At 42.6% G+C, this 22,249-nt stretch overlaps 1 protein-coding gene across 1 annotated transcript in view; it reads left to right on the top strand.

Moving 5' to 3' along the window:
- PTPN9 (protein tyrosine phosphatase non-receptor type 9) overlaps nucleotides 1-21,396 on the top strand; it is a 79,896-nt gene extending 58,500 nt beyond the window's left edge. The window contains exons 7-13 of the mRNA XM_060154558.1: nucleotides 886-1,214; nucleotides 5,420-5,513; nucleotides 10,639-10,705; nucleotides 16,429-16,507; nucleotides 17,715-17,865; nucleotides 18,287-18,494; nucleotides 19,517-21,396. Coding sequence (XP_060010541.1) covers nucleotides 886-1,214; nucleotides 5,420-5,513; nucleotides 10,639-10,705; nucleotides 16,429-16,507; nucleotides 17,715-17,865; nucleotides 18,287-18,494; nucleotides 19,517-19,731 — 1,143 coding nt within the window. The 3' untranslated portion in view covers nucleotides 19,732-21,396. The remainder of the gene's footprint in view (nucleotides 1-885; nucleotides 1,215-5,419; nucleotides 5,514-10,638; nucleotides 10,706-16,428; nucleotides 16,508-17,714; nucleotides 17,866-18,286; nucleotides 18,495-19,516) is intronic.
- Nucleotides 21,397-22,249: the final 853 nt, after the last annotated feature.

Here is a 22,249-nt window from a genome sequence, read left to right as displayed (position 1 = left end):
ATTGAGCACCTTTACAGTCCAGGCTCTGGGCCCTGGGAATTAAAAGTTGAGTAAGATAGCCTTATTCCTGAGGAGCTTATGGTCCTGAAAGGGGACACAGACATGTTCAGAGAACTGTGGCTCTGAGAAACATAGAGGAGAATGTTATCTCAGACTGTCAGGGAGGGCTTCACAGAAGAGGTTGAGCTATAAGCTCGTCCTTGAAGAGGCCAAAGAGGAAAAGAGGGCATTCCAGGAAGCAGCATTCCAGGAAGAGGCAACAGCAAGCAAGGCAAACATTCCCATTCCACACAGATTCCAAAAAGAACCAACTAGGCTAATTTAGTCCAGTATGGCTGTGTCCAAGCAGAGAGAGGAATTAAGTATTACAATTACTTCTCTAGCATTTTTCCTGGGCTACCCAGCCTCTGGGAGGCTGGTCTTGTCTTGCTTTCACAGAAACCTATCTTTGAGAATGTCCATACCAAGCTGTGAGTAAAACACAAGACAACAGGCTTAGAATTGATTGCCTTAGTATGGGGTTGACAAAAATAACCACTTCCCATGCATTCTTAGTAGTCAAAAAGGCGAATACCCACATGAGATGGTACTGGAAAGCCTTGTAAATAGTATAAAGCCTTGGTTCACTACACCTACGTTTATATAAGGTTTATAACAGGGCCCCTAATTCCAGGAATGAATTTGCTATACATTGTGGGAAGTCAAACCTTTTCTGGGAAATTCGTAGGACTTCATTCCCAAGCAGATGAAATTCAGTCTACTCCTTTTCTAAGTTTACCAGGTATTTCAAGCAAATCTCATATCATTCTCCAAAGCACTTTTGTTCTTTATCTTTTTGTTCCCCTCCCTCCCCACATACTCACGTGGTTCTTTCTGGCTTTCCAGATTCAGATATTAAAGACATCTGAAGTCACCCAGCACCTGCCCAGGGAGTGCCTTCCAGAAAACCTGGGTGGGTACGTCAAAATTGACCTCGCCACTTGGAATTTCCAGTTTCTATCCCAGATGAACGGCCACCCAGATCCCTTCGATGAGATCATCCTGTTCTCCCTCCCTCCGACCTTAGACTGGGACTCAGTGCATGTCCCAGGTCCCCATGCCATGACCATCCAAGAGTTGATGGACTATGTTAGCACCAGGCAAAAGCGGGGGATATATGAGGAGTATGAAGACATCCGTCGTGAGAACCCTGTTGGCACTTTCCACTGTTCCATGTAAGTAGGAAAGGTTTGGGCCAGCGATCACTTTCCAGGATGCTGTGGCACGCATTGGTACCCCTCCTTCCACACCTCACTTCCTTAACAGAGGCTTTTCCTTGTGTTAGGAGCCTCACTCTCACTTAGATGATAGTTTCTCTCATCCAGAAAGAGGCACCTCTTGGTGCTTGTTTCCAACAGTGTATGCTGTGAAATTTCTGAAGGTCTTTGGTCCCAGTGGAGGAACTGTGTACTAATGGATACATTTTTTGATATTTCCCTGATATGCAAGTGTTTTTAGGAAAAAAACAAAAATGTAGGCTCAAAATGTAGGCTGTCGATTTGATCTCTGGTCCTTTCATTTGGGCAGTTTCTCCCTACAGCGTTTATAGTATTACATTACTTTCTGGGGAGGGATACTGGTCCATTTAAGATAATCCACAGTCAGTAAGAGAAAAGAGTTGCCTCTTAGGAATTCAGCCTTGTGGGATTTTCCTTCTACCTGAATTCTGTAACTGGTTTATAACCACTTGATAACTATTGTTGGCAATAGAGCATGGATCATTTCCCTTACTGCTGCTGTCATTTATCTTACCATGTTTTCATTGGCTGTTGCAAAAGCTTCTTTTTCTCCAAGTTTTGAGACTGTTCGTTGAAAATTAAGGAAGCTCAGGGACTTCCCTGGCGGTCCAGTGGTTAGGACTTTGCCTTCCAATGCAGGGGGTGCAGGTTCGTTCCCTGGTCAGGGAGCTAAGATCCCATATGCCTCGCAGCCAAAAATCCAAATGTAAAACAGAAGCAATATTGTACCAAATTCAATAAAGACTTTAAAAATGGTCCACATCAAAAAAAAAAAAATCTTAAAAAAAAAAAAAAGAAAATTAAGGAAGCTCTCCCCAGTGGGTCCCAGGCTCAAGTTCCAGCTTAGCCAGAAATACCCTCTGTAACTTACCCAAGTTATTTCTCTTCTTTGCACCTCAGTTTTCCTGTGTGTAGTATTTGATATTAGACTCACTGATATCTACTTACTCTTTTGTAGCTTAAATGTTTTAGGAATCCGTGATTCTGTGAGTACCTCTTTCCCCTTGTAATTCCTGTCCAGCTTAGTCAGTGTGCTGTAAAGAAGGTACGCAGGGAGTGAGGAAAGAGGGAAAAGGAAAAGAAAAAGAGGGAAAATAATGAGTTAGGAAACAAATAAGGGAAGTAAGAGAGAAGAAGCAATTGAGAAAAAAAAATCAATAAGCAGAACAAGAATGCAAAGGAAAATAAGAAATAAAAAAGAGAGAGAGAAAGCAGAGTATATATCATGTGGGGAGAGTATTCTTCTCTCCCACACAGCTCTGTTTCACCCCTACCAGCTCAAGACCCTTGTATGTATCCAGTCTTTTTCCCAGCCAGTGCAGAGGATGCACACTTGTCCTGGGTATTTCTGACCCTGCTCTGGGTGCTTCTACTGAGGGGTCCTTGAGGTGTCATTTCTACAATGGTTCCCCTTCCCCACATTAAAAAAGTGGGTTTGGATTGTGCTCCTTGCATCACCCAAGCCAGCTGTCGGGTTATAATCAGAGAATATGTCCTAGTCCTATGGAAGGACTTCCCAATCTTGCCTCTTTTTTTTATTGAATCAATGAAAACGTCCCACTTCAGGAACTAGAAACCAGAATCCTCAACATCTTCAGGCCCCTGTCTTACACCAAGTTCCAGTAGAACTACTTACACAGAACAAACTGTTTCCCATGGAATTCTAGATTAAGAAGTAGATAGAGTATTCACTGCTGTCCAGGATGCCCGTGGACCAAGAGACTTTCTTTCCCTTTTTTTTCCTCCCCTATACCATCCTTTCAAAGGATTTTTTAAAATTTAACTTTAAATTTTAACTTTATTATGAGATGATTGTAGATTCACATGCATTTGTAAGAAATAATAGAGATCATGTGTACCCTTTCCACAGCTATCCCACGGTAACATCTCCCAGAAGTTTAATATAGTATCACAACCAGGATATTGATACAATCCACCAATCTTATTCAGATTTCCCCAGTTTCAGTGTGTGTGTATGTATTTAGTTCTTTACAATTTTTATCACACAGGTAAGTTTGTGTATACATAACTGCAGTCAAGATACAGAATTCCATAACCACATACCTCCATTCCACCCCTCCCCATCCCTAGCCCCTGCAACCACTAATCAATTCTCCATTACTATAATTTTATCATTTTAAGAATGTTATTATATAAATGGAATCATGCTATGTGTAAACTTTTGGGATTGCCTTTTTTCACTCAGTAGAATTCTCGGGAGATTCACCCAAGTTGTTATTTGTATCAAGTTTGTTCCTTTTTATTGCTGAGTAATATTCCATGGTATGGATGAACCACACTACAAACTGTTAACCAATTAACCATTTACCTGTTGAAGGACATCTGGGTTGTTTCCAGTTTCTATTACAATTAAAGCTGCTCTGAACATTTGTGTCGAGGTTTTGTGTGAAAATAGGTTTCTATTTCTCTGGGATAAATGTCCAAGAGTGGGATTGATAGGTCATATGGTAACTATGTGTTTAGCTTTATGAAAAACTGCCCAGCTCTTTTCCAGAGTGGCTGTACCCTTCTGCACTCCTCCCAGCAATATATGAATGATGCATTTTCTTTGCATCCTCACCATTGTTCAGTGTTGTCACTATTTTTTATTTTAGCTGTTCTGATAGGTGTGTGATGAGATCCCTAAATTAAAATTAGAATTGTGGTTTTAATGTACATTTTCCTACTACCTAATGATATTGAGCATCTTTTCATGTGCTTCTTTGCCGTCTGTATATTCTCTTTGTAAAATGTCCTTTGCCCATTTTCTATTTGGATTTTTTTTTAAACTGTTGGGATTTGAGAGTTCTTTATATTCTAGGTACTGGTTCTTTGTTGGATACATGGTCTGCGAATATTTTCTTCCAGTCTGTAGCTTTTTTTTTCATCCTCTTCTGGGTCTCTTGTGAAGCAGAAGTTTATTTTGATGAAGTTCCTTTAACAGTTATTCCTTGTACGGATCATGCTCTTGGTGTCAAGTCTAAGAACACATTGCCTAGCCCTAGAATAAGTTTATGTTTTACATTTAATTTAAGTCTGTGAACCATTTTGAATGAACTTTTGTGTAAGGTGTAAGGTTTAGGTTGATGTTCAAATTTTTTTCCCTATAGGTATCTAATTACTCCAGCACTGTTGGTCGAAAAGAGTATTCCTTTTATTGAATTGTTCTTGGAACTTTGTAAAATATCAGCTGGGCTTATTTGTGTGGGAAGAAGGATTTTTTTTTTTTTAATTCACAGAGTACTCAAACTGTGTTTAATAAATTTATTTATTTATTTTTGGCTGCGTTGGGTCTTCATTGCGGCATGCAGGCTTTCTCTAGTTGCAGCAAGCGGGGACTATTCTTCGTTGTGGAGCGCAGGCTTCTCATTGTGGTGGCTTCTCTTGTTGTAGAGCATGGGCTCTGGGTGTGTGGGCTTCAGTAGTTGTGGCATGCGGGCTCAGTAGTTGTGGCTTGCGGGCTCTAGAGTGCAGGCTCAGTAGTTGCGGTGCACAGGCTTAGTTGCTCCATGGTATGTGGGATCTTCCTGGACCAGGGCTCGAACCCATGTCCCCTGCATTGGCAGGTGGATTCTCAACTACTGCACCACCGGGGAAGCCCGGCAGGTGGATTCTTAACCCTGGTGCCACCAGGGAAGTCCGGGAATTTTTTTTTTTAAATATGAAAAAGAACAGAGCATAACGTGACAAACAACTATTTCCTATCACCCCATTAGTACTGACAGTGTTTATCATTTTGTTGGATTTGCTTCATCTTTTTTATTGTATAAAAGAATTAATTGTAAAGTTGAAATCCTTCTAATCCTCACCATCAGTTCTCCTCATTCCCCAGAAGCAGTCACTAGTATGAACGTGGTATGTTTCCTACCAGATCATTTTGTTTATACTGTTACAAATACATTCATACCTATGAACAATATAGAGTATTACTTTATATGTGTGGTCTTTATAAGTTTTTTTTTTTGCTTTTAATCAATATGTATGCAAATGATTTTTTCAAAACCAAATAGTACCAAAAAGAAAAAGTAATGAATGACAACAATCTCCTGACTTGCGCTCAGTTCCACTTGCATTGTCATCCATTTTCAACTCTTGTAGCTGTTTTTTTTTTTCTTTATTTTAGTTTGTTTCATTTCCTTCAGGTCTCCAGGAAACCTAGAGAAGAACCGCTATGGGGATGTACCCTGCCTGGACCAAACTAGAGTGAAGCTGACAAAACGAAGCGGCCACGCTCAGGTAGAAAGATAAATGCCATCCTTTTAGGAGCACTGAGGGAAATTTAAGCCTCTTCCAAAGTGAAGCTTACTAATACTGTAGTAGAAAGAACATGGACTCTAAGCCAGAGAGAGAAGGTTTGAGTTTTATTTTTTTAAACTATATATATATATTTTTTTTTTAATTAATTTATTTATTTTTGGCTACGTTGGGTCTTCGTTGCCGCGCGTGGCCTTTCTCTAGTTGCGGTGAGCAGGGGCTGCTCTGTTAGGGTGCACGGGCTTCTCATTGCGGTGGCTTATCTTCTTGCAGAGCAGGGGCTCTAGGTGCGCGGGCTTCAGTAGTTGTGGCACGAGGGCTCAGTAGTTGTGGCTCGCGGGCTTAGTTGCTCTGTGGCATGTGGGATCTTCCTGGACCAGGGCTGGAACCCATGTCCCCTGCATTGGCAGGCGGATTCTTAACCACTGCGCCACCAGAGCAGCCTCAAGGTTTTAGTTTTAGACTACATACTAGTTATTAACATACACAAGTCCCTATGTGCCCATCTCACAGTACTAAGTAGAAATTAAATGAAATATTTTATGTACATGCTGATAGCACAAAGTTTGGCATATTACTGTAGGTGCTCGATAAATGTTCAATTATTTCGCCTTTTACTCCTAATAAAGTCATAGTCATGTCATCCACCATACTGGTGAATGTATATGCGTCAATACCAGGCGACTCTCGTTATAAGTGACCTCTAGGACTTCCCTCGTGGCCCAGTGATTAAGACTCCACGCTCCCAATGCAGGGGGCCTGGGTTCGATCCCTGGTCGGGGAACTAGATCCTGCATGCCGCAACTAAGACCCAGGGCAACCAAATAAATAAATATTAAAAAAAAGAAAGAAAGAAATCCAACTCTTAAAAGAAAAAAGTGACCTCTGATTTTTCCATCTAAAAGATCTGACAAAAATTTTGGACAACTAGTGTATACATAAATATATAGGGGTAGAGATAAATTGGTCAGATGCCTCTATTATTTAATGTATTAATTTGATCATGTCTGTGCATATTAAAAATCACATGTACTTAGTAGAGATATTTAGTGAAAAGTTATTCAAACTTTTCACATACACCTTTAACATCAGTTTCTTTGTCCTCATTTGAGCTACTTTTTGAGTCAATCGAACACAGTTTTCCAGAACACATCATTTTTATTTCCTTTTTTAAGTGCCTGATATTGTCACTGGAAAGTTTATTCTAAGTCAGAAAAGTCTATTAGCATAACATTAGCACAGTTTTTTCGTTTCATTCATCCTGTATCTCATGCATCCTCTGTAGCATTATCATTTACTTATACCTTTTTAAAGTCCTCTTTATTATAACTTGTTTACAGCAGCATCCAACACTTAAGAATTTTGAGATCAACAATTAAATAGGTGTTACATTTCTTCTTTTTCCTTCCGATACAACAGTTCTGTCCAGTGACCTCTGTACACATCAAAAAACAGCATTGATTGAGGTTGCTGTTCACTATTTAAAAGGAGTTTAAATAGTGCCCCTTAACATGACACAGTATAGGGACTTGTTATATCCCCCCTTTTTTCTGGAGGATAATTCTTAGGAACATCATTGCCTTATATTTGGGTATGTATGGTACATGAGTCAGTACCCTAGGATCATGGTTTTAATCTCTTTTGACCCTAGTGTTTCAAGCACATAAACTGAATTCATAATCCTGTCTAGGATCCTTACAGAGGGTTTTCCTGCAGTGGCATTAGCTAAGAGTCTGGCTGACTGAAGGCAAATTCACCAGTATTATTAAGATCATCTTAGTTGAGTTGGGGCTCTGGAGTCAGAGATAATCTGAATGTATGTCTTGTTGACTACTCTGTCTCTAAGACCTAGAACAGTGACTGGCATGTATCAGACATTCAGTAAATTATTTGTGAATGAATGAGTGAATCCCAGTGTACTAGGAGACTATTCTAGTCATCCTGTAATTAATCTGAAGTTCATCGCTTGAGTTATAGTCCCTCTCATTACTACAAATATTGGTATAGCCTTTATTTCCACAATAAGTGGAGGATTCAGGTTTCTTAGTGAATTGTTCAACAGATTTCACCTGGAATTACAAAGCCGTTAGTCCAGTTTCAGTTGAACCTGGCCCATAACATAATGTGCATGCTGTGTTTCTTCCTACTATTTCAGTTTGCCCCTAAGTCTATACTTTATCTCTGAGGTCATTTTCAGTTTTTAATATGTAATGATTCTTCTGAAATTGCTGATTTTAATTCCCAGTGCTCTCAGAGACAAGGATGCTAAGAGCTGGTATCCTTAGTTATAAAGAAATGTCTCCTTTAAATAGGTGGCATTTCTTTTCAAAGCATGAAGGTAGCTCCAAGAGTAACAGCTCATATATTACTTATATAATATGTTGATTGGCATGTACCAGGTAAATCCTTTGTACTTTTCTATGCCTTCTCACCTGGGTCCTGCAGTGTATACCATTTGAATGTGCCAGGCTGAACAGAGGATGGGCTTTGGCTGACTATGGTTGGGCCCTGGATTGAGAAGCCTGGTTGGGGTGAGTGAGACTTTTAGCTTTCTGGGTCTGCTGCAGATGATCCATTAGCTCAGTGAAGGTGTCCAAGTCAGGGTAGAACACTAGTAGTATGAGGTCAATACCAGTTGCTGTGGGAGAAGAACAGAGCAGGAAACTCTTGAATAAATAATTAGTGGGAGGATAAGTTGGTAGACTGACTATCTAATGGACATATATCCAAATAACATGGGTTTGACCATGAGATGGAGATTTTTTTTTTTGGCCGAGCCGTGTAGCTTGCAGGATCTTAGTTCCCCTGCCAGGGATTGAACCCGGGCCTACGGCAGTGAAAGCACCAAGTCCTAACCACTGGACCGCCAGGGAACTCCCTGGAGATGTTTTCTTAGGGTGGCTGTGTGGTACTGACAGTTCAGACTGTCCTCCAAGTGTTGGAACCCAGTGGAGAAAGGGTTGATGGGGAGTCATTCCCATCTCTCTAGAGTGGAGTGGAGTATGGATTTTCCCTAGTTTGCTGTTGAAACTTTTTTACTTTTGTCCTCCTGTAACTCTCCATATCCTATTTAATTTCCCTGATGGCTAATGATGTAAATAAGACCGAGGACATTGGGAGGTGGGAAAAGGCCCGCAGAAGAGAGTGAGTCAGGAGCTATTCATTGAGACTCTTCTGAATGTGTGTGGCTTTTTGCTTTGTGTTAATTTAGGCAGTAATGGAGCCCGTTTGGCCCATGCTCTTGATGGTCCTAGCTGTGAGGTATAGCTTTCTTCCTTCCCCAGTCACACTTTGCCTTTTGTGTGTCACAGCATGGACAGGTGTTCCCGCTTATGTTGCTTGGCTTGCCTGCCTTTTGGTTTTGGTTCTGAGCTGTAGTGCTACAAGTCCTAATGAACTCCTTTTTTGTAAATAACAGCTTTACTGAGATATAATCCACATACCATACAGTTCACTCATTAAAAGTGTACAAGTCATTGGTTTTTAATATATTCTCAGAGTCACGCAATTATCACCCCATTTTATCACCTAAAGAAGAAACTCGCCTTGGTAGTCACTCCCCATTTCCCCCAAACCCACCTACTTTTTGTCCACTCTTTTTGCCTATTGTGGACATTTCACATAGATAGAATCATACAATATATGGCCCTTTGTGTCTGGTTTCTCTCAGCGTGTTTTCAAGGTTCATACATGTTGTAGCATGTATCAGTATTTCACTCCTTTTTATTGCTAAATAATATTCCATTGTATGATATATACCACATTTTATTTACCCATTCATTAGTTGATAAACAACTGAATTGTTTCCATTTTTTGGCTATTATGAATGATGCTGCTGTGAATATTTGTTTATGAGGTTTTTTTGTTTACATCTGTGTCTTCATTTCCCTTGGGAGTGGAATTGCTGGGTCATATGGTAGCTCTGTGTTTAACCTTTTGAGGAAGTGCCAGACGGTTTTCCAAAGTGACTGCACCATTTTACATTACCACTAGCAGTGTATGAGGGTTCCAGTTTCTCTACATCTTTGCCAATATTTGTTATTATATTTTACCTGTAGCCATTCTAGTGAGTGTGAAGTGGTATATCTCAGTGTGGTTTTGATTTGCATTTCCCTGATGACTAATGATGTTGAGCAACTTTTCACATTGCTCATCGGCCATTTATATATCATCTTGGAAAAATGGCTATTCTGATTCTTTGCCCATTTTAAAACTGAGTTGTCTTTTTACTATTTATTTGTGGGAGTTCTTTATATAGTCTAGATACAAATCCCTTATCAAATGTGTGCATTCTGTGGGTGGGTTTTTCACTTTCTTTCTTTTTTTCTTCTTTTAAAATATTTATTTATTTATTTATTTTGGCTGCACTGGGTCTTAGTTGTGACATGTGGGATCTTTAGTTGCTGCATGCATATGGGATCTAGTTCCCTGACCAGGGATCGAACCCAGGCTCCCTGCATTGGGAGCGCAGAGTCTCAGCCACTGGACCACCTGGGAAATCCCCTGTTTTTTCACTTTCTTGATGGTGTCCTTTGAAGCACAAAAGTTTTCAGTTTTAATGTAGTTCAATTTATCTGTTTTTTCTTTTGTTGCTTGTGCTTTTGGTGTCATATCTAAGGAGGCTTTGCCTAACCCAAGGTCACAAATATTTAATCCTATGTTTTCTTCTAAGAGTTTTATAGTTTTAGCTCTTACATTAGGTCTGTGATCCATTTGGAGTTAGGTTTTTTGTTTTTGTTTTTTGGGGGGTTTTCTTGGCCTCGCTGTGCGGCTTGCAGAACCTTAGTTCCATGACCAGGGAGTGAACACAGACCATAGCAGTGAAAGCACTGAGTCCTAACCACTGGACCGCCAGGGAATTTCCTGGAGTTAGTTTTTGTATATGATGTGAAGAAGGGGTAAGCTTCATTTTTTTCTGCATGTGGATATACACTTGTCCCAGTAACATTTGTGGAAGTGAGGTTTTGAATTGGTTCTTTCACTCCTCGTTTTCTGCGTGACAAAAAGAGAAAATTCATACCTTGAGTTTTATTTACTTAGTACATCATTTTCCTACCCAAATGGTATATCCCACACAGCTGCAACGATATTTCCTTTTTATCATTAGACAGATTACATCAATGCCAGTTTCATGGATGGCTACAAACAGAAGAATGCTTACATTGGGACACAAGGTAAGTAGTCTGCCCCTCACAAATTGGTTTTGTGTCATCTACCTGTGATTGTTGGCATCAGATGATAGCATAATTTTTAAAGGAAATGGTAGCTTGAGGTGATATTGCAGCCACTAGATCCTGGCCTTTCATAAAGATTGAGGGTTATTGAGGAAGGCAGATGAGAGGTGTAGAGTTTCTGTACCAGATGTGCCTGGAAACTCACTGCATAGAGATAAACTAGAGATTTGAACACACAACATTACTACAAGTTTTTGGGCTGTGTCTTAGTGTTGCCATCCCAAGGGAATGGGACATCAGAGTTCACTGGGCAGTGAGATGCTCTTTATGTCAAGTAGGACATAAAGGAATGGCAATGGAACTTCCCAGAGATTGAGTTCAGTCTATGAATGGGTGTTGCTGGCTTAAGAGGCTTTTGCTGGTCCCTGTACCATCACAGAGCACGCCAGCAGTCTCTGACATGGATAGTCTCTGCTAGGTCTGACAGTGAAGTATTGGGCGCTCTAGGAGGATTTCAGATGGAGCCTCTGTTAATATTCTTGTGGGCCCTAGTACTACTCCTGACCTGTTTTTTGCCATCTCAAGGAGAATACCAGGTTTTCTTCAAAGAGGGTGGTGAGAAATCACAACATAGGAGGACATGACAGGCCATCATATGGAATTAAGGCCCTTTGACCATTGTGGAATATGGCCAGCAAGAGATCTGACGGATACCTCCTTAACCAAGTGATCACACTTAATATCACCAATAATGGACAAATAGATATTATATGCCTCCTGTTGTGGTATAGTGAGAACTACACAACATAACCTGTGTTGTATGTTGCCAGTTTTTTGGGGTTTTTAAAATAAATTTATTTATTTTTTCAAGTTTTGGCTGCGTTGGGTCTTTGTTGCTGCGTGCAGGCTTTCTCTAGTTGCAGCTAGTGGGGGATACTCTTCGTTGTGGAGCACGGGCTCTACACGCGCGGGCTTTAGTTGTGGCATGTGGGCTCAGTAGCTGTGGCTCGTGGGCTGTAGAGCGCAGGCTCCATAGCTGTGGCGCCCGGGCTTAGTTGCTCCGCAGCATGTGGGATCTTCCTAGACCAGGGCTTGAACCCGTGTCCCCTGCATTAGCAGGCGGATTCTTAACCACTGGGCCACCAGGGAAGTCCTGTTGCCAGTTTTTAAGTCTGAATCTAATAATGAGAGACAAACCTGACAAATCCAGATTGTGGAACATACTAGAGACCTGGGTTAGACTTTTCGAAGTTAATGCCATGGGGGAAAAAAAAAGACAGGGAACTGTTCTGGATTAAAGGAGACTAAAGAGACATTGATAACCAAAGGCAGTGTGTCATCCATACTTGCAAACTCAATTTGGAAAAAATTTGTTAAGAACAAACTATTGGGACAGTTGGAGACTGTGTATTAGATAATATTATTGTATTAATGTTTAATTGCTGCAGTGTGATAATGGTATTGTTCTACAGGAGAATGTTCTTGTTCTTCTAAATACGTGTTCAAGTATTTAGGAGTGAAATGTCATAATGTCTGAAACTTAAATAGTTCAGTAAAAGAGAAAATATGTGTTGTGTATATATAGAGAAGCAGGCTTTGCAAAACGATAGCCAAAAATGATAGCTTTCGAGCTAAAGAATGTATGAGTACGTTGTACCGTTCTTTCAACTTATTTTTTTTTTTTTTGATTTATTTTTGGCTGTGTTGGGTCTTCATTGCTGCGCACGGGCTTTCTCTAGTTGTGGCGAGCGAGGGCTACTCTTCGAGGTGGTGCGCAGGCTTCTCATGGCGGTGGCTTCTCTTGTTGTGGAGCATGGGCTCTAGGCGCGCAAGCTTCAGTAGTTGGGGCACGTGGGCTCAGTAGTTGTGGCTCGCGGGCTCTAGAGCGCACGCTCAGTAGTTGTGGCGCACGGGCTTAGTTGCTCCAAGGCATGTGGGATCTTCCCAGACCAGGGATCGAACCCATGTCCCTTGCATTGGCAGGCAGATTCTTAACCACTGTGCCACCAGGGAAGCCCCTCAACTTTTTGTAGGTTTCAGATTTTTCAAAATAGAAGTTGAGGGAGAAGAAAAGGGAAAAGGGCCTTTGGATTCTTGGTATATTGTAATTGGTCTGATGGTCACAGATTTATTGTTTGTCCCTTAGGAGGGACTACTCTCTCCAACAAGTCCTTTCAAGACCCTAGGAACAAATCAGAGAACTATCAGGAAAGATTTTGGGCAGGTATAGATTAGGATGTGATCTGCCTGAGAGTAGGACTTTGTTGAGGAGGATGACCGTGGCATGGATGGGCTTATGGAGGCTAAGGATTCACTCTAAGGGTCTCAGAATGCTCCTCTCTCCAGGTTTAGAAGGCAAGGGCACTTCTTAGAGTTGCTAGTTCTGCAGAATCCAGGGATTGAATCCTTTAGGCTGGCTCTGAAGGCCCTGTGCAGGAGAAGCAGCTCATCCAGGAGTATGAGAAAGAGGATTTCTTAAGTTAAACACTGATCATCTTCAGAAGGCATCAGCACTCTGTTAGGACTGGAAAATGGGATCCTGTGATGTTGAGAAGGCTGGTTTGGTTTGTCTGGTTAACCTTCTTGGCTGTGTTCAGTATTCTGATTTTTATTCATAATATTTCTAATAATATCTGTCATTTATTGAAAGTATCTATTATATATTAGATATATAATCACCATCTAATTATTATAGACACTCTGCAAGGAAGGTTTATTAATCCACGAACAAACAAGCCCAAAGAGATTAGGTGACCTTGGGTCACACAGCTAGTAAGTGACACAGACAGGATTGGGCACATGTCTGTTTGATTCAAAAGTCCTTGCAAGCCAGGTTAGTGGATTGTTTCATCCATGTCAGCATAAACTGCTGACTTTATTTCTTCGCAGAGTCTACTGTTAAAGAGTCTAACCTGGGAAGTGTAACTTTCCCTTCTAAATCTCTCTTTTATGCCTTTGAGGAAATTATGACCCTTCTCCCTCTAGCCTTGAGTCTAAGTGGTATTATCAGGTGCTCTGATTGGCAACACCAATTTTGCCAGTGGTTTGAATGTGGAAAATAAAGTATATGAGAGCTGCTGTGATGCAGTATAGTGCGATGTGAACAAGGCTAAGAGTCAGAGGTGGGGAAAGCGTGTTTTTATTATCTTCTTGACATGCATGCTATGGTAATGCCATGTCCATTGTAGAAAATGAAGATGAAAATCACTCATAACCCAGAGACCCAGAGAAAATGTTAACATTTTGCAGCATCTCCTTCTAAACCTCATTCTGTGCATACAAATAGATATAGACATATAAACTATCTAACAAAATGGGCTTTTTCTGTACATTATCTCTTTTTTCTGTTGATGGCTGTCTTGTGGATACCTTTCCATAGCAAAAATACAAAGCTTATAATATCACCTTTATGGACTGCTTAAATTTGGGGGTATGCCATAATTTAACATCCTCTCTTGTTAGACATTTAGCTTGTTTCCAAGACTTCGCATGCTCCTGGGAGTGTCCACTTCTGCAAAGAGGGAATTCTAGTATCATAAAATGTTAGTGCTTCCTAAGAGACTTCAGCAAAAATGGTAGTGCAATTAGCAGATTTCCACGACAAAATCAGCCCTTGGTAGTGCCCTGCTTCCCTGAAAGCAAAGGAGAAAAAAGCACTGGGGAAGTACAAGGAATTATCCTCAGTTGTTACTCACTTGATTGAAAGGGAGTTATTGGCTCACAGGCATCTTCAACGTTCCTGCTGAGTGCCCAGCCCTGTACAGATTCTAACTCTAAAAGGAGTAGTTGATGACATAGCCCTTGCCCTCAGCACCATGTTTGCCTGAGATATGATTACTTCTCACAAAGTAAAATGACTGATGTAAGACCATATACATTAAACGGTTAAGATGTTTTGATCCAGATGTGCCATCAAGAACTGAGATGAGAGGAAGCCCTACAAGGAATGTGGTGTTGGGGCTTCCCTGGTGGCGCAGTGGTTAAGAATCCGCCTGCCAATGCAGGGGACACGGGTTTGAGCCTGGTCCGGGAAGATCCCACATGCCGCGGAGCAGCTAAGCCCGTGAGCCACAGCTACTGAGCCATGCGCCACAACTACTGAAGCCCGCGCGCCTAGAGCCCGTGCTTTGCAACAAGAGAAGCCACCGCAATGAGAAGCCCACGCACTGCAACGAAGAGTAGCCCCCACTTGCCACAACTAGAAGAAAGCCCACGTGCAGCAACGAAGACCCAACACAGCCATAAATAAAGAAATAAATAAATTTTTAAAAAAAGGAATGTGGTGTTAAGAAAAAGCTTTAAGGAAGAGGCAGCACTTGAAAATGGGTAGAGTGTTGATCATTTTGCAGTGTATAGAAATATCGAAAAACATATAAATCCCTGTATGTTGTACACCGGGAACTAAAGTAGTGTTGTAGGCCAATTATACTTCGAAAACAAACTCATAGAAAAAGAGATCATATTTATGGTTACCAGGGGTTGCGGGGAGGGGGAAATTGGATGAAGGCAGTCAGAAGGTACAAATTTATTGATATAAGCTGAATAAGTACTAGGGATGTAATGCGCAGTGTGATAAATATAATTAACACTGCTGTGTGTTATACATGAAAGCTGTTAAGAAAGTAGAACCTAAGAGTTCTCATCACAAGGAAAAAAGTTTTTTTTTTCCTTTTAAATTTTGTATTTATATGAGATGATGGATGTTCACTAAACTTATTGTGGTAATCATTTCATGATATAAATAAGTCAAATCATATGCTCTCTATACCTTAAACTTACACAGTGCTGTTTGCCAATTATAGCTCAATAAAACCGGAAGAAAAAAAAACAGAAAATGGGTAGAAAGTCCAATGGCAATGGAGGTGAGAGAATGTGAACAAAGGAATAGAGGCAGAAGTGCGCTTGTGTGTCTATATTGTGATGAAGCAATTTTTTAGAAAGATTAAACTGGCAAGGGTATCCAGAATAGACTGGAAGAAAAATTCCTATTCAGAAAAGTAAACCAAGATGGTACTACAGGAACTCAGACAAAAGATGATATGGTCTTTGTGGCAGTGAATTTCGGCAGGAAGACCAGGATAGGGGCAAAAGGGTAAAAACCAAAAACATTCCAAAGGCAAAAAAAATCTAGGACTTGGTGTCTGTTTCTGGGATATGAAAGAAATGGGTAAGTCAGAGTTGACTCCAACTTTTTGAGACTGAGTCATTTAAGAATGCCAGTACTGTTAACAGAGTTGAGAAAGTAGAGAGAGAAAGCTAATTTTGAAGGAGGAGACTGAATTGCGAACATGCGGGGTCTGAGGAGATGGATGAGGGGACATGGAAGGGGAATGGTTTAGTAGGCAACTGGTGATTATAAGGCTTAGGTGAGGTGAAAGCAGCTAGAGACATGTGCACAGTTGACACTCTCAGTCTGGATGTGGTAGCTGAAGCCCTGTTGATGAGGCTCTAAGAGGATATGTAGCAATGCTTCTCAAACTGTAGCCTACCTACAGTTTTACCTGGGAATCTTGTTAAAATGCAGATTGTGCATTTCTAATACTCTCCCATACGATGCTGGTGCTGCTTGCCCAAGGACCACCCTGAATAGCAGGGATATAGTCAAAAAGGCAGGGAGCCAACGTATGTGCTTTGGATTTAGTAGTTGGGAAAAAACAGAAGAGCCTAAGAAGGAAAGAAGAGCTTCCCAGGGTCACGTTCCTTGTCTTCTACTTTCATTGTAGGCCCTTTGGAGAATACCTATCGTGATTTCTGGCTCATGGTATGGGAGCAAAAAGTCTTGGTGATTGTCATGACCACCCGGTGAGTTCATCCCTTTTCTACCCATTGCACTTCCCCCCCTCCCCCCGTCCCCAAGCATGGGTGATTCTAGAGGGGAGTTTAGCTCTTAGAAACAATGAGGATTAGGAAAGCCATGGCAAAGAGTTTGAGATGTCTTAGCTTTTTTCTTAGCTGACCCAGAGTTACCAGAGCCAGGGTATGGTGGAGATTGATAGATCTAACTTGTCAAAGCTTTAATCCATGGCTCTGGTGACCCTGTGCCAGTTACAGCCTATCCTGAGGTCCTGGCCTTAACTACTAGAGGAAGCATTGGGAAACATGGAGCAATTTACTTTTAGCCTGCTCCCTACTTCCAAAGGTCAGCTGTCTTCCTGGCTTCTGAATTACCAGTTCCCCTTAGTTCTCCCTTTCCCTGCTACTTTTGACCATTTTTCTTCTTGTTCATATTTCCACCTGTAGGAGATCTTGAAAAAAAGAGATGTGAAACATAATAGGTCAGGCAGGAAGCTCTTGACGAAAGGAATATTTTTGAAATTTTGGTGTATGTATCTGCCAAAACTTTAGGAATTAATATTTCATGAGTATCTTCATTATCATTATGATAATTATAACCCATTTCAGATGAGGAGAAAAAAATTAATGAGAATGTTTGCTCAGGTCCCTTCCTCATGGCACTGTTACAAGCCACCTTTGATTTGGAGGGGAGGTAGTGGAAGAAGTACCACCTTGGAGTACTTTGGAGCCACTGAAGAGTAGTGAGGTGGACTTTAGGCCTTTACATAAACCTCCTGTTGGCATCCCAGGAACTGTGCCTTTCCCACTCGTCTGTCAGCCAAGGGCTCTCACTGGGGAAGAGAATGAACAGTAACTGAGATACAGGGCAGGGAGTTCGACCTGGCCCACCATATTTTCTCTACTGTCTTTCTTTGTACACCCAGTATTTATGCCAGATATGTGAGGAATACCAAGAGGTATCAGGAAAGGGACCAAATGGATGTAGCTGGTGCTCAGTAAATGTCCACTGAATGAGTACATGCAGAAAATTTAGCTGTTGTTACATCTGTTTAGAATGAAGGTTTCCTTTTTCTGCCAAGAAGCAAGGGGATAGATTAGACAGAAGCAATGCAAGAGATGACATTTCTGCCTAAGGGTACAGCAGGTCATGGGTAGAGCAGAGTTGTTGCTGTGGAGAAGGATGGAAGGCTTATCTTTCTCTGTGTGTCTTCAGCTTTGAGGAGGGCGGCAGGAGAAAGTGTGGCCAATACTGGCCTTTAGAAAAAGACTCTCGGATCCGATTTGGCTTCCTCACAGTGACCAATCTAGGCGTGGAGAATATGAACCATTATAAGAAAACAACGCTAGAAATTCACAACACAGAGGTAAATTTTATTTTCTCACTCTTTTGAAGCTGGGGGAAAACCTTTACTGTAAAGAAAATCTCCAAAGGGAATAGGCAGGATTCCAGGGAGCTTATAAGTTACTTCCATTCTTCTGGAAACAGGATCAGGATATTCAACTCAGAGCCAGAATAGCCATATTGTCTCAACACAACAGTGGCATTACTTAGGAATGAAACTTTTTATAACGTAAGAAATCTGGATCATATAATATAGGAATTCTGCCCTCTCCAGACATTTAATCTTTCCTTTGCGTTCGTAGGGAAGCAATTGTGGAGAAAGTTGAGGGTGATAGGAACCTTGGTGATAGCAATTCCAGAGGGTTGAGAATCTGGAAAAGCCAAAGGTAGTCAGAGGCAAGGAGAAATGACCTCATTAACTTTTGCTTCTTTTTTCATCCAAGGAACGGCAGAAACGCCACGTGACCCACTTTCAGTTCCTGAGTTGGCCAGATTATGGTGTCCCGTCCTCGGCAGCTTCCCTTATTGATTTCTTGAGAGCCGTCAGGAACCAGCAAAGGCTGGCCGTCAGCAGCATGGGAGCACGCTCCAAAGGGCAGTGCCCTGAGCCACCCATTGTGGTCCATTGCAGTGCAGGCATTGGCAGGACAGGTAATGCACCTGATGCAGCTCTTGGAGCATCCAGAGGCACTAAGGGTGGGGGAGGAATAACAAAGCTCTTAGTTGCCAGAATGTGAGTATTTGATCCATTGGTGGTGAATTACCATGAAAAATTCCTCTTTAATGTCCTTTTAGTATCCCTAGTGTTAGGTGTACTGGCCAGGATATATACTTCACAAGCCAAGTCCTCTAGGGGTTTGATGCTTTATACATCCCATCAGCATGATTATCTTCTGATCCCATCACTGTCACCTGGGTGTCGAGAGAGCTTCAGCTGGGCTGTTGCTTTCTTCCCATACCCTTCCCTGGGGAGCTTTCCACCCTGGACCGTGCTCTCCATTCTGGAACCAGTTAGCAGCTTTTGCCTTAAGGGGATGTACATTGCAGGGACTGTTGGCCTTCTAGTTCAGAGGTCCCTTTGGGAGAAAGGAAGAATAGGTTTGTGATAGGTCTCTGTGGAGAAGTTGTGGATTCTGAAAATTCGGGCCCAGGTGTGGGAGTGCTGTCATTCTATCTGTCTGGGATTGAAGAAAGAAGTCCCTCTGGGGCTTCCCTGGTGGCGCAGTGGTTGAGAGTCCGCCTGCCGATGCAGGGGACACGAGTTCATGCCCCGGTCCGGGAGGATCCCACATGCCGTGGAGCGGCTGGGCCCGTGAGCCGTGGCCGCTGAGCCTGCGCGTCCGGAGCCTGTGCTCCGCAACGGGAGAGGCCACAACAGTGAGAGGCCTGCGTACTGCAAAAAAAAAAAAAAAAAGTCCCTCTGTCACCTTCCCACCTACTCTTCCTATTACCCCCATATATGTCCTGAGAGACAAGAGGCCTTCTCATTTTTCTGGCCTTCAACACTCCCTGTGACCTCCTCCTTGATCCCTTTCAGGCCTAAGGCCAACTGGCCTCCTGCCATGAGGCACCTTGCCATTGAATTCATTCATCCAATCCTGCCTGGGTTATTTGGTAGAGGGAGGGAAAGAGGAGAGGTAGATCAGGTATGACCACTTCCTTCCTTCCTTCAGGTACCTTCTGTTCATTGGACATCTGCCTGGCACAGCTGGAGGAGCTTGGCACCCTAAATGTGTTCCAGACGGTGTCCCGCATGAGGACCCAGAGGGCCTTCAGCATCCAGACCCCTGAGCAGTACTATTTCTGCTACAAGGCAATCCTGGAGTTTGCAGAGAGGGAGGGCATGGTGCCCTCCAGCCACAACCTCCTGGCCATGGAGGGTCAGTAACTGTCCCACGAGCCTCCTATCTGCTGCCCAGACTTCCTTAAACTACCCTGGACACCGCTGAGCCTATAGGTTGCCATCAGTTACACTGAAGCCATGGACCAACCTCTTTCTCGTGTCTCCCGGCGCACGCGTGCACGCAAGGCAGCCTTTCCCTTTGGCTAGATAGATGTGGTGAAATTGCCACTAGAAAGGGCCAGCAGCAATGTGTTCTTAATTCCTAGCACCTGCTATCGAACTGTGCCTTATTAAAACCAAATTGTGGCTATCGATTTTTGCCAGGGGCCCCGAGGTAAGTGGGGAAGGAACCTCCCTCCCCCCTTCCCCAATGCCATTCTCCTTCTCAAGGTCTCTTTCCATTCCTTCCCTTTGCTAGGATTTCATGGGGAGGTTTGGTGAGCATCCACCTCCTTCCCAGAGAGCTTGACCAAGTTACATATTCTAGAGAACGTCCTGAGTGCCAAGCACGTTTATACCTAGGGCGTGTATTCCAGTCTTTTCTGTCATTCTCTGTGTGTGCGTGTGTGTATGTGCACTTATGTGTATGAGTCCATACGTACGTGTGTATATAATATATACTGTATGTGATAATATGGTCGTATTCTATAAATACATATACACAGAGATACTCCTTTGTAGAAGTTCCTGGGGCTTCTTGTTGCAGTTCAGGACTCCGCTTTTTGGATCCTACTGTTTATCCTGGACGAGCTGGGGTTGGGGATCATGTTGCCTGTTGTCAGACCGCAGAGTGGTGGAAGAGGACACACACACATCCACTCTCCATGCTCCTGCCACAGGCCCTCATCCTTATATAATGACTTATCTCTCTCCAGGATGCTGCCTGTTGGAGCCAAGAATACTGGTTTGTGGTGACACTGGTTTAATTCAGCATGGATTGCCCTTATCTAATGGTTTTTCCTCCGTTTACTTTGCCAATTTTGGGAATAGACCGCCACTGTGATTCCAGACCCTCTCTCCCCTCTCCCTATCCCTTGAGGATTGGGATCTGGGCAGAGATGAATTCACTGAGCAGCCAGAGCCAAAAGCAATCGGTACGAAGTCTTAGAAGGAGAGAGAGGGAGCCCACGTGTGAGAGAGAAGAAACTACATACCATGAGACTCCCTCCCTGAGAGAATGAGCTGGGGCCCCTTTTTCTTTTGCTAGAATGTTCTTTTTCTTATGCAGCTTGGCCCTGTCCACTCATATGCCCATCTCTTTCTTGCCTCTAGCCTGCCAGACCCTGGAGCTCAAGCTGGGTGGGTTCTGTGTCAATCAAAAGCTTAACCCCTGTCTGGGTGAAGCAGTCCCCTGCAATCACTGTTTTCCCCCTATTCATTCAACCTGTCCCTGTCTGCTCCCGGCCTACCTAGCCTGATATGCCAGGGATGGAATCAAGACTCCCAGCATTCCACATTCCCAAGAAAATCCCAGGAACCCCTAAAACTTCTTCCCCTATCACAGATGAGGTTGGCAGCTGATCAGACCTCAATAATTTTATACTGTAATAAGCTTTTTGAATGTATATATTCTTATTTTTACAATCTTTTCATTTTGTATTTAACGTCAATGGACTGAGTCAGATTCAGAAAATAATTGTAATGTTCATATTCGATATCTTACAGCGATACAGTTTTGTATTTACATATAAATATACCGACATGATCAAATCCTTTTAGCTTCATCAATTTAGTAGCAGTCTGGGGCTGGGAAGGTGAGGAGGGGCTCCAAGAGCTGGTCTGGGAGGGATGGGGAGGCAGGGAGGAACCCAAGGCCTCATAGCCTTTCAGTTCTGAGAGCTGCCCATCTTGCCCAAGGCCATGGCCCAGCTCTGGGCAGACAAAGGGAACCAGCACCAGTTGACTGCTTGCCAAGTGCCAATCGCTGTGTTTGGTGCTTTTCCCCCCCATTACCTCATTTAAACCTCACAACAATCCAGTGAGATGTTACTCTCCCTTCCTTCTGTTTCTGTGTAGATGAGAAAGGTAAGGTACAGAGGGTTACAGTGAAGGTAAGGTTTAGCAGGTCCAGCTCTAGAACTGGAGCTCAGGCTGGTCTGCTTACAAAGCTTTGGCCTCTTTACTGCATTGCTATCTCAAAGATCGAGATAGTGTTTTCTCTTTGGAAATGAGTTTTTTTAATGTTCTATTCAAGATATAGACAGTTCTTAAGTTCCAGGTAGTTGATCTTGACTAGATCTGTATGTAATAGACAAGAAGGGTTTCTGACAGAGTTGGTGACTGATTCTCCCAGGTAGGACCTCCTGGTACAGGTCCTCAAGTCTGCAGGGTACCAGAGGGGTCATTCTCCCAGGGAAACCCCATACATTTGGTTACACTGGTACCTTTGTGGGAAGATCTTGAGTCATTTGCATCTCTCTCTCAGAGTAGAACCAGAAGCTTTGTCCACGTAGGACCACTCCCCATGCTGTGTAGCTCCTCCCTGTTGGCCAGTGACACCTGTGCAGTTGGAGCAGTTCTGGCATGGGGTGATCTTAATAAAAGTGACAGCAGCTGACATTTA

The sequence above is a fragment of the Lagenorhynchus albirostris genome, chromosome 1, assembly GCF_949774975.1.
Source record: "Lagenorhynchus albirostris chromosome 1, mLagAlb1.1, whole genome shotgun sequence".
Taxonomy (NCBI): Eukaryota; Metazoa; Chordata; class Mammalia; order Artiodactyla; family Delphinidae; genus Lagenorhynchus; species Lagenorhynchus albirostris.
Note: the sequence above shows the minus strand (reverse complement) of the source record. Positions and strands in the feature narration are given on the sequence as shown.